This window comes from Quercus robur, chromosome 1, assembly GCF_932294415.1.
Source record: "Quercus robur chromosome 1, dhQueRobu3.1, whole genome shotgun sequence".
Lineage (NCBI taxonomy): Eukaryota > Viridiplantae > Streptophyta > Magnoliopsida > Fagales > Fagaceae > Quercus > Quercus robur.
This window is the reverse complement of record NC_065534.1, coordinates 4853890-4865936: the sequence shown is the minus strand read 5'-3', so window position 1 is coordinate 4865936 and position 12047 is coordinate 4853890. Positions and strand designations below refer to the sequence as shown.

The window sequence follows — 12047 nt, the reverse complement described above, 5'->3', positions numbered from 1 at the left end:
CTCTTTTATGGTGCTCTCCCCCAACAATATACTCTCTTTTCTCTCCCCAATGGTTGATATGCTTGACTACTAGCTCTTTTAGAAATGTACCAAACAGTTGAGCTACAAGTCACGAGACTTTTGACAATTAATTGAATATAAAAAGTCTATTCTAATTTCTAATTGAATACAAAAAACCTATTTCTATTTTTTTTTTAATGAAATAATACAAGAAGTCCATTTGATGTTACAGTCAAGCTATTACTTCATACTTCATGCAAGCCCTATATACAATGTCACAGCAGTCTCTTCCTCCTGCCTGGAAAGTAGTAAATATACAATAACCAACGTAAGAATAGTGTAATCCTTTTTTATTTATTATTATTTTATATATATATATATATATATATATATATATAGAAGATAGAAATTCTACTCTGATTTAATCTAAGTGTATATGTGTGTGAAACTTCTTCTTGGAAACTTGAACCTGACATTTGCCCTCCACATCCCACAAGTACTTATACTTATGGAATAACTATTGTGCCAAGGGTGTGCGATGGTAGAATAGTGTAATCTTTGACAAAGTATCCAATAATTAATAGGGAAGATCTACATCTATAAAATGATACCAATCAAAAGGAATTAATGTTAATTATTATATAGTCAATGTGACACCAATCACAATTATTACCACATTAATTTATAAGTCTTCTATAGTAAAGTTGGTTGTAGTAGTAGCATTATCTCAACATAATTACCAATTTAAATTTTTATAAGATGGTAATTAATTTAATGTCATGTTAATAAGCGGGTACAGTAAAATTTAAAATGAAAGCACACTCACCTCCATGCGTGTTGATGCTGCTGAAAACACTTTAATTTTAGTTATGGGATCAACAAAATGATTACCAGCAAATGAACAAGTTGGTAAACCACGAGGCCATGCTCTAACATACGTTGTAACAATTTGGTCTCCTTCTATATGCTCTATAGAATCAAAGAAAACAAGTGAGGAGCTTCACAAGGATTGTTGGAAGGACACCTAGTGTTGAACATGTAGAGTGGTGGCCTTGAATTTCTTTTCCATGGCCTAAATGTCTCAAGGGGTCTCCATTAAATGCTCCGAGGGATTATATTTTCATAAATATAAGCTGAGTAGCCCCATGAGATAGAGAGAGACCAATTGCTTTGCCTGTGATAGCATATGGTTTGTTGAAGAAGGCAGAATTGGTCTATTTTCGCAGCCTTCAGGAGGCGGTTTATGGATTCAGAACGGTCCATGGAGGGGAAGATTGGATCTATGGTGTCAATGTGGTGTAGAGAGAGGAAAGGAGTCTGAGGGTGAGCTGATAGAAGACCTGAGATGTCATTGTGTAGATCAATCTGTAGTCAACAAATATTTAGAGGGCTTAGTTTGTGATTAAATAACCTAAGAGACAATATCTTCTGTAATTTCCTATGTCTTTTCATGCTATGTAATCGTCTACAGCATTTTTCAACTAGAGTCATTTTAAGCAGAGTTCTACAATTTGCCTTAGAGTGCAACAAGGAAATTAGTAGAACTGGTTAACAGAATGTGCTTGGTGCATGCCTTATCAAAGAAAGAGCAAAAAGAATTTCACATGGTGCATAGGAAGAAAATGAAGCAATTTAATGTCTCATTTTAATTATATATATGAAAAAATTTTAACCCAATAAAAAGTTATTAAATGGTATAATCTTAACAAATAACTATACTAGATCTAATTTTAGTCTTCATATGGGTTCTATTATATGTGTTCCAATTCTTGTAATAAAAGTATAGTCTCAAAAAAAAAAAAAAACAAAAAAAAATTCTTGAAAGCAAAACTGCCATGATTTTATTTTTTTGGTGAATGAACTGCCATGATTTTTGCTTCCAAAAAAAAAGTACTTTTGCAATACTACCATACAAGAGCTATAGCAATAAAATAAAAGAGCTTCCAGCCCCATGAAGATTTTTTTGGGGGAAAAAAAAAGATGCTTTTTAGAAAATAGAAAAGAGCTTTTAAGCATATAAAATTTTTAGTGGTTCCTAAAGTCTCATGATATCCATGAGATCTTGAATTTGAAATCTCTAGTTAAAATCTTGGGGTCACTCCCATGAGATTCCTCCTTGTAATAACTTGGTGTATGTGAGACGAAAGGACTACATACACCCAAGAAAATAGTCAGATACTCGAAGAGGTCTGGACTTTGGACACCCTCATTTTTTTTAAAATAAAAAATAAAAAAGAAGAAATATAGAACTTTATTAGAAAGCTCAAAATTTATTATTCATACATTTAAAAATCTAAAGTTTCAAATCACTATTCATTATAATTTTTATAATTTTCAAACGTTAAAACTCTTTTTAGTTGAAGCACTTTATTGTAAAACTCTACAAGACTACAAAAAAGCTCTACGGTTGAAGCTATCCTATTTCTTCCTAGAGCAATAGCTGCAACACCACCAAATGGACACATATATAGTAACCAACTTAAGCTAAAGAAGTTGCAATTACCTGGTGAAACCCTTTGTCGTGAGTTAGAGCAATTCCTAAATCAGCCAAACATGAGTGTAACAAAAAATCACTAACAGACATGTATGGATATCTCTCTATACATCCGTCTAACTTTGTTGACAATGCTTCTGCTAGAGGGTAACTCAAATCATACCCGGCTCCCCTAAATGCCATATCAAATGAGAAATCAAAGTTGGACTTGACACTCTCTGAATTGGACCCAACATAGTAGGATTTAGTATGGTCATACTTTGCTAGTACCTCAACTAAATTATCAACCATAAGTACTGTATCATCATCTGCCATTACATACCATCTCACATCTTTGTCTCCTTGTCTAAATGTTTCCATTATTGTACGTACAATTCGGATTCGAACCGGTCTTGATATTTTTGGGAACACTTTCAATTTGGCGATATCTTCGTTGATACGAAAAGGAGGTGAAGTTGAAGGCCAAGGTTGGAACTCCTCCGTGGGAGGTCTATCTAGAAAGAGATATCCCCTTGTCACATTTGGTCTCCACCATGCTTCAATGTATGATTTTTTGTACTACCATGTGTTCATTGAACCAACTATGCCAAAAACAATGTGACTAATATTGGTTTTAGTAGAATTGGTACTAATAATGGGGCTTGAGGTTGGCCATTTTTGATTTATGGTTGTTAAGAGGTCAGTAGGTTGGTAACTAGGAGGGTAAGACAAAAAAGTGTTAAACAAAAACAATACTAGGCCTGAAATAGCTAGAGACTTGCGTAGAGTTCCAAGATATAAAAGGGTGAGATTTTGTTGAATGGTGCTCATGTTGGAAGAAATTGTAGAAGAAATTGTGAATGAGAAGGGTGGAATGTTGAAACATGGGAGAATTCAATTGAAAAATGTTTAAAGGGAAACAAATCTAGGAGCATGTCTTTCTATGAGGTTTTGGAATTAAAGAGTTTTTAAAAGTTTTTTAACTTTTTGAGGCCATGATTCTTGTTTAAGCTTGCTAATACATGTGGGATTCAGATTTTCTAGGATACTCTACTAATAGATTTTCTTAAATTCTACTCACTATTTTATAATTTAAGGGTCTAGATTCTGCCATGTTAACATTCAATTAACAATACTTTTATAATAATAAAATAAGAGTAATGCTACAACCACAAACTATTTTACAATATTTTTACAAAATGTTGATATGACTAATCTCTTATTGGTTTTCATCTAAGTCCACCATTAATATCACTTTTTCATTTACCAATAATTACTCACCACATCAGTAGTTTGTAAAATAATTTGTATCTCTAGTATTATTTATAAAATAATGTTGCAAACAAAACAATTAAGAGTATTGTTAGTGGAATGCTGGCATGACAGAATCTAAACCCTTAAATCATAAAAGTGTGGTTAGGATTTAAATAAATCTATTAGCAAAGTACCCTAGAAAATCTAGAGGATCTGAATCCTGATGTTGCTCTTTTTTAATACTTAGGATCCGTTTGGTTGGAAGGGTGGAAAAGTGGGAGGATAGAAAAGTAAGAGAATAGAAAAGATTTTAATTTTCCTCATTTTTATTTGGTTGAGAGTGAAAAAGTGAAGGGATGGAAAAAATGAATTTGTATAAATTTACTTATATATCCTATAAGGACACGTTTTGATCCACAACCTAAGAGATCTGGTCAATGGCCCAATAAGTCTAAAACAATAGATTTGTAAAGAGTGGGTTTGTTACTGAACGTTCAATGAGTTAAAATGTAGATCACAATAGGCTGGTTGGTATTGGAAGGGCTATGACAAACAAGTTGAAAAGAAAAATACTCCTCGGTCATGTCCGATGATGGTATGTTCTTATATATATTTCTCTTAGACTTATACAAATATTTAAGTTCTTGGTTACAGAATAGTTTTCTTTATTCTTTTTCCTAATCCCTTCTGTAATGAAATCCTTCCCCTTTTATACTCTCTTCTCTTCTTTCATCTTAGCATTCCATGTGTAGATTAGATTGCTAATCTCCTTGATACTTGTCCCATCAGCACTTTCCTGAAGTCTTTGTGGGTAGTTGTAAGGCTAGAAGTCACTGTTCATGTATCATTTCCACATTAATGCGACCAGTTGGTTATGTGCAGAGCATTTAATGCGGTGGTAGCAGCTTCCCAGATATTTCTCAATTCTCTATTAATTCACTTCTCTCTGAAGCTTATCCTCCCAAGCATGGTTGCCCATTGCCAGTGCTTGATAAGTGGTCGAACTTTAGGCTTCTACTCTGTTGACCGAGGAAGTGTGGCTCCTCGAACAATGTCACCTGTTTATTATGACCATACCTCTTCCTCGGCTCAATAATCTACTTGCCTTCACTAATACTTGTCTGTCCTCGAGCTCTTCGACGTCCTCGGTTGTGGCCCACGACTCAATATCCTTATTCGGGCCTTTCATCCCTACATACCTGTGGGTACACGGAGTAGCCTCACACCACAAGAGATTTGTCCGCTTTGGGGAGCCAGTCCCTCACGGTTTTGTCCTCGTCCCCGAGTGTGGTTGGGGGATTTTTGCCATGAAGTGATTGACACCTAGGCTCACCTTTGTCCCACATCGGTTAGAGAACCCTCCCACTCAAGGTTTATAAGCTTCTGGAGCAACCAAGAGTGTACCACTACTACACTTTTAATGTGGGTACACGGAGTAGCCTCACACCGCAAGAGATTTGTCCGCTTTGGGGAGCCAGTCCCTCACGGTTTTGTCCTCGTCCCCGAGTGTGGTTGGGGGATTTTTGCCATGAAGTGATTGACACCTAGGCTCACCTTTGTCCCACATCGGTTAGAGAACCCTCCCACTCAAGGTTTATAAGCTTCTGGAGCAACCAAGAGTGTACCACTACTACACATGTGTAGTAGTGGTACACTCTTGGTTGCTCCAGAAGCTTATAAACCTTGAGTGGGAGGGTTCTCTAACCGATGTGGGACAAAGGTGAGCCTAGGTGTCAATCACTTCATGGCAAAAATCCCCCAACCACACTCGGGGACGAGGACAAAACCGTGAGGGACTGGCTCCCCAAAGCGGACAAATCTCTTGCGGTGTGAGGCTACTCCGTGTACCCACAATACCCTTATTTAAAAATGATCTCCAATTGAAACAAAAAAGTGACAAACAACCAAAAAAATATAAACATCCAAATTTATTTTTAAAAAATCATGTCCAGAAAAAAAAATCACGTCTAAAAAAAAAAAACTGGAATGAGAACAAAAGAACAAGGTTGTCAAAATCGAGATCCTACATAGGATTGTGGGAGTTAAGTGAGATCGTAAAATCGAACAATCGAATTGTGGATCGTAAGATCCCACATTATTTGAGACAAAAACAAAAAATACATATTGGTATGTTAAATAATCACATAAATTAAACATTCATTTATAAAAAAAAAAACCAAAAATTTGCATTAATTTGATGTAATTACCATATATCACTATATCAATTTGTAAGCATCATTTAAAGAGGCCAAAAGCCTTAAAATGTAACACTCTGAGATATTATTTTTTACTTGGGTTGAACTGACACTCTATCTCTCTATATTAGAATAACAAAACTTGGCTTATTGGAATGTTATTTTTCATTTGGGTCCAACTGAGTTTTCTGTTACGTTAAAAAAGATTACAAGAAACCAGGATTGTTTGGGATTGTTAGAAAAGTACAAAACCTAACAGAAAACCTCACAGAAAAGTACAAAACACAGTTAAGACTTTCCAATGCTTTTGGCAATAATTAATCTTGAATTTGAGGATATGCAATCTGCATAGAGTAACCAATAATCGTAATTTTGAAGATAATTAAGTAGAGATGCATAAAAGAGGATACGCTTTGTGGTGTCTATGTCTTCACTCTTCACACCCTCAAATGACTTTCCAAGGGATTTACTTTCTACAGTAGTTGATGATGACTTGATTTAGAAATTTTGATTTGTGGATCTGGCCTAATTAAAATTAGTTTAACTTTCATATTATTTATTAAGTGAAGTGTCAAACTATCAATTACCAATATGGTAATAATAATCGAATACCTTTTTTTTTGTTGATAATTTGATAGTTGACAGAGGATTTGAATCATGATGTATCTATTAGAAACAATAAAAGGAACCAATTACTTTTTGCCTTTTTTTTTTTAAGAATCAAGTTTGAAATCTTATTAAAATAAATAGCAGACATAATACAATTGATATCTAGAGGAACAACTTCCATCCAAACAATAAAATCACTAGCCTCTAAGGCTTTTTGGGCTAAAACATATGCAACACCATTGCTTTCATAATAAGTATGTGTTGGAAATACATGTAAATAAGTCCCACATTGAATAAAAATGACTAGAATGAAAAGTTAATAAACATAGTTGCACTTAAACTCATGGGTTTAAAGCCTTTTGGGTCAAGTAATGATTTTATATGTTATATTAACTACTCTCTAAGGTTTTCTCTCCCCCAACAAAGGAGTATTGCCAATGGTGTGCTAAGTCTCACATTGAATAAGAATGACAAAGAGTAGTTTTTTTTAGAAACACAAGAAGTAGTTAATATAATATAGCTGGACTTGGATCCAAACTTATGGGCTTTAAGCCATTTGGGTTAAGTTGTGTCCTCTAGCTATTAACTACTCAATGAGTTTTCTCAAGGTGTTCTCTCCCCCAACAATATACCCTTTTAAATTCTCTCCCCCAATGGTTGATATGCTTGACTACTGACTCTTTTAGGAGGGTACCAACCAGTTGAGCTACAAGTCACGAGACTTTTGACAATTAATTGAATATAAAAAGTCTATTCTTATTTCTAATTGAATACAAAAAAATCTATTTCTATTCTTATTTTTTTTTATGAAATAATACAAGAAGTCCATTTGATGTTACATTCAAGCAATTACTTCATACTTCATGCAAGCCCTATATGTGACTTCTGTTACATTTGCTCCAGCCCTATATACAATGTCACAACAGTCTCTTCCTCCTGCCTGGAAAGTAGTAAATATACAATAACCAACATCAGAATAGTGTAATCCTTGACAAAGTATCCAATAATTAATAGAAATTAAAGTGGATGGAAGATCTACATCTATAAAATAATACCAATCAAAAGGAATTAGTGTTAATTATTATATAATAATTGTGACACCAATCACAATTATTACCACATTAATTTATATGATTTCTATAGTAAAGTTTTTTTTTTTTTTTGAGAATAATTCTATAGTAAAGTTGATTGCAGTAGTAGCATTATCTCAACATAATTACCAATTTAAACTTTTGAAAAGATGGTAATTAATTTAATGTCCTGTTAACGGATGCTTATATGAACATAAACATTTCTCAAATTAATAAGCTGGTATAGTAAAATTTAAAATGATAGCACACTCACCTCCAAGCGAGTTGATGCTGGTGAAAACACTTTAATTCTAGTTATGGGATCAGCAGAATGATTACCAGTTGATGAACAAGCTGGTAAACCACGAGGAGATGTTCTAACATATGTCGTAACAATTTGGTCTCCTTCTATATGCTCTATAGAGTCAAAGAAAAACAAGTGAGGAGCTTCACAAGGATTATTGGAAGGCCACCTAGTGTTGAACATGTAGAATGGTCGCCTTGAATTATGCCATGGCCTAAAAGTCTCAAGGGGTCTCCATAAAATGCTCCGAGGGATTATATTTTCATAAATATAAGCTGAGTAGCCCCATGAGATAGAGAGAGACCAGTTGCTTTGCCTGTGGTAGCATATTGTTTGTTGAAGAAGGCGGGATTGGTCTACTTTTGCGGCTTTCATGAGGCGGTTTATGGATTCAGAACGGTTCATGGAAGGGAAGATTGGGTCTATGCTATCAATGTGGTGGAGGGAGACAAAAGGAGTCTGAGGGTGAGCTGATAGAAGGCCCGAAATGTCATTGTGTAGATCGATCTGTAGTTAAAACAAATATTTAGAGAGTTTAGTTTGTGATAAAAATTAATCCACAAGAAAATATCTTTGTAATTGCCAATTATTTCATGTAAAATTCTACAATATTTTTCAAGTAGAGGCATTTTTAGCAGATCTAGTTCTACAATTTGCATTAGAGTGCATCAAAGAAAATTGTAGAATTGTTTTAACTGTGTACTTGGTGCATGCATCGTCAAAGAAAGAGCAAAAAGAATAGGGAGAAAAGGAAGCATATTTTAATGTCTCATTTAACTTATTAATATATATTTTTTAATCAAAATTATTAATATTTTATACATAAATATGTGAGTGTGTGTACTATATGTGCATTAAGAAACATGCACCAGGGAAATCGTGACTTCAAAACCATGACTCAAAGTCATAATTTCCCATATTTTTGGAAACTGCATGTATTGTGTGCAAGTGTGTAATAGACACTCTCTTTGATTCTAAAAAATAAAAAAGACACTCTCTTAGGATAAAACTATTTTTTGCATTCTTTTAGAAAAAAATTGAAATTTAGAACTTATATATATATATATATATATAATTTTTTTTTAAAAAATCAGTAATTTATTATTCATACATTATAAAACAAAAACTTCAAAATACCATTCACCGGAATTTGCTACAAGCTAAAACTTTTTTTAGTTAAAGCATTTTATCGCAAAAGCTCTACAAGACTACAACGAAAAGCTCTATGGTTTAAGCTATGCTTCCTGTCAGAACGTTAAGAGAAAGAGAGACCAAGCAAGCTGCTACTGAGAAGAACAGCAAGTCTCAAGTGAATTGCAAGTTAAAGACTAAAGAAAGGAGAACAGTGTTAAAGCTACAGTAGTTTCATCAACTAGGCCTATACATAGGAAGACTTATAAAGCATGTGATCTACACGTGCCTAGTTAATTGGTTAGTTTGTTTTCCTTGCATCATTAGCATCAACTCGTGCAAATATTTATCTATTTTAATATAAAAACTTTCATTTTCTATTTTATAACCCCATTTTTCCAAAACATCATATTATCTATTAATATTTACACTACATTCATTAAAATATCTTTTTTTTTTCTTAATTTTTTTAATTGTTTTTCTTTATTTACACATAACAACTATCATTCACTTTTTTACTTCATTTCTGGAATATGAAAAGAAAGAATAAAATTTGGGCTTAGTTGGCTAAATTGTGGTCTTTTTTCTATTATATAAGCACTGATGTGAGTGCTCTATTTTACCGCTTTTATTATATGTATATATAAATAGGGGGCACATTCAATGAAATCTGAGTTTTTTTTAATTCTTCCTACAACAATACCACCAAATGGACACAAAAGAAGTTGCAATTACCTGGTGAAACCCTTTGTCGTGAGTTAGAGCAACTCCTAAATCAGCTAAACATGAGTGTAGCCAAAAATCCTCGCTACTAATGTATGAATATCTCTCTATACAATCGTCTAACTTTGTTGCCAATGCTTCTGCTAGAGGGTAACTCAAAGCATACCCTCCTCCACCAAATGCCATATCAAATGAGAAATCAAAGTTTGACTTGACACCCTCTGAATTGGACCCAATATAGTAGGGTTTAGTATGGTCATATTTTGCTAGTACCTCCACTAAATTATCTACCATAACTACAGTATCATCATCACCCTTTACATACCATCTCAAATCTTTGTCTCCTTGTCTAAGTGCTTCCATGATTGCACGTAAAAGTCTGAATTGAATCGGCCACAATATTTTTGGAAACACTTTCAATTTTGTGAGATCTTCGCTGACGTGAAAAGGAGGCGAAGTTGAAGGCCATGGTTGGAACTCTTCAGTAGGAGGTCTATCTAGGAAAAGATATCCCCTTGTCACATTTGGTCTCCACCATGCTTCAATGTATGATTTTCTGTGCTTCCATGTTTTCATTGAACCACATATGCCAAAAAGAATGTGACTAATATTGGTTTTAGTAGAATTATTAGTACTAATAATGGGGATTGAGGTTGGCCATTTTTGATTTATGGTTGATAAGAGGTCTGAAGGTTGGTAATTAGGAGGGTTAAACAAGTAAGTGCAGAACAAAAACAAGACTAGGACTAAAATAGCTTGAGACTTGCATAGAGTTCTAAGAGATAAAGGGGTGAGATTTTGTTGACTGGTGCTTCTCAAGTTGGAAGAAATTGAAGAAGACATTGTGAATGTGTGATGGGTGGAATGTTTGTTGAACCAACATGGGAGAGATTTAAATGAAGAATTTTTTTAAAGGAAATCAATCTGGACTAGAAGCATATCCTTTGTATTAAAACTTTGTAATTAATTAACACGTTTTAAATGTTCTATTAAATTTTTCAAGGCCGTGATTTTTGTTGCTAATACATGTCATGTTGCTCTTTTATTTTTCATTAAAGTGGTTTACCTTCTTAATAATAATAATAATAATAGTTGTAATTTATTATCATTAATGACTTTTTTTTTTGAGAAAATTATAAAGAACAATGCTAGAGAACAATTATAAATGACTTTTTATCAATAATAAATGACTCTTTTAATTTTCTTTTAATATACAATAATAATCTTCTTCTCTTTTAAAAGATACACAATAATTATCTTAAAGTTCAATAAATTTTTTTTGAGAAAGAAAATCCAATAAATTAGATAGAATGAATCTCTATTAATATGATTTTATTAAAAATTATTCTTTTCCTTTTGTAATTATTATACTCATCAATAGTAACTACTTTCTTTTCCCTCTTACTTCTTTTTTTTTTTTTTTTTTTTTTTTTTTTTTCTAAATTTTAACGGATGGTTTTGAAATTTTACCGAACACCTTTAAAATTTCACCTCGCTTTAGAAATGTCATCGTGAATCGGTGAATGTTTGAAACAGAGTAATTTTGTGGGAAACTACATATGTGAAAGAGGGTTATGCATTACTTGAAAAATAAAAAATGTCATGGATTACATGAAAAGTGAGATATCAAGTACTTTAATTAAGGCATGCGCATATGATGCATGTTCGGTTTTGAAGGGACTTATGCAGTGCAGGTAGGAAATTAGGATCCTATAAGAAGTCTTTGCATTTTTCATGCTATAGTTGCTAAGGCAGCCGTTACATTGTTAATGTTTTTTTTAATAGCCAAGAGTCTTATAACTCAATTGGTTGACATTATTTAGTGTGTTCATAATATTTAAGGTTCAAATTCTCTCCCCCCATTATAATTACCGAATAATTATCACAACAAAACCCACAACTTTTGTCACAACTTGTCAATGTAGCAAGTTGTGAGGAAACCTATACATCCAGCATAGTTGGACCCAACTTATTATATAAGTATGAAATGTGCTTACTTTGATCATATCAAAATGTTATTTTATTAATCTACAAAGTAGTATAAAGTTTAACTTATTTGGAAAATCTTGCAAATGTCACATAACCTCTCTCTCTCTCTCTCTCTCTCATATGCACATGATAACAAGGTTTGACACAAAAAAATGCTTGGGGCAAGAAAATATATATATATATATATATATATATATATTTCTTTTTTTTTTGATGGGGCAAGAAAATATATTCTTTGTGGATGCATGTGAATAAGTTAATGTTTGACAATTAGCCTCTAAATAAAAATTTGTGCACAT

At 33.1% G+C, this 12047-nt stretch overlaps 1 protein-coding gene and 1 pseudogene across 1 annotated transcript; both read right to left on the bottom strand.

Annotated features, from left to right (window-relative positions):
- Positions 1-232: 232 nt before the first annotated feature.
- On the bottom strand, positions 233-3304 carry LOC126723173 (uncharacterized; annotated as a pseudogene).
- Positions 3305-7372: 4068 nt separating this feature from the next.
- On the bottom strand, positions 7373-10602 carry LOC126722399 (uncharacterized). Its single transcript, XM_050425814.1, has 3 exons — positions 9772-10602; positions 7876-8412; positions 7373-7471 (listed from the first exon to the last, which is right to left on the bottom strand). Exons 1-3 carry the CDS (start codon positions 10600-10602, stop codon positions 7373-7375), a joined length of 1467 nt encoding a protein of 488 aa, XP_050281771.1.
- Positions 10603-12047: the final 1445 nt, after the last annotated feature.

Excerpts from the sequence above, each read along its gene's own strand:
- LOC126722399 (XM_050425814.1), bottom strand. The coding sequence starts at position 10,602 with ATGTCTTCTTCAATTTCTTCCAACTTGAGAAGCACCAGTCAACAAAAT. Across the intron at positions 8,413-9,771 it reads ACGACAAAGGGTTTCACCAG|ATCGATCTACACAATGACAT; the intron begins GTAATTGCAACT and ends TTTTAACTACAG. Across the intron at positions 7,472-7,875 it reads CAGCATCAACTCGCTTGGAG|GCAGGAGGAAGAGACTGTTG; the intron begins GTGAGTGTGCTA and ends ACTACTTTCCAG.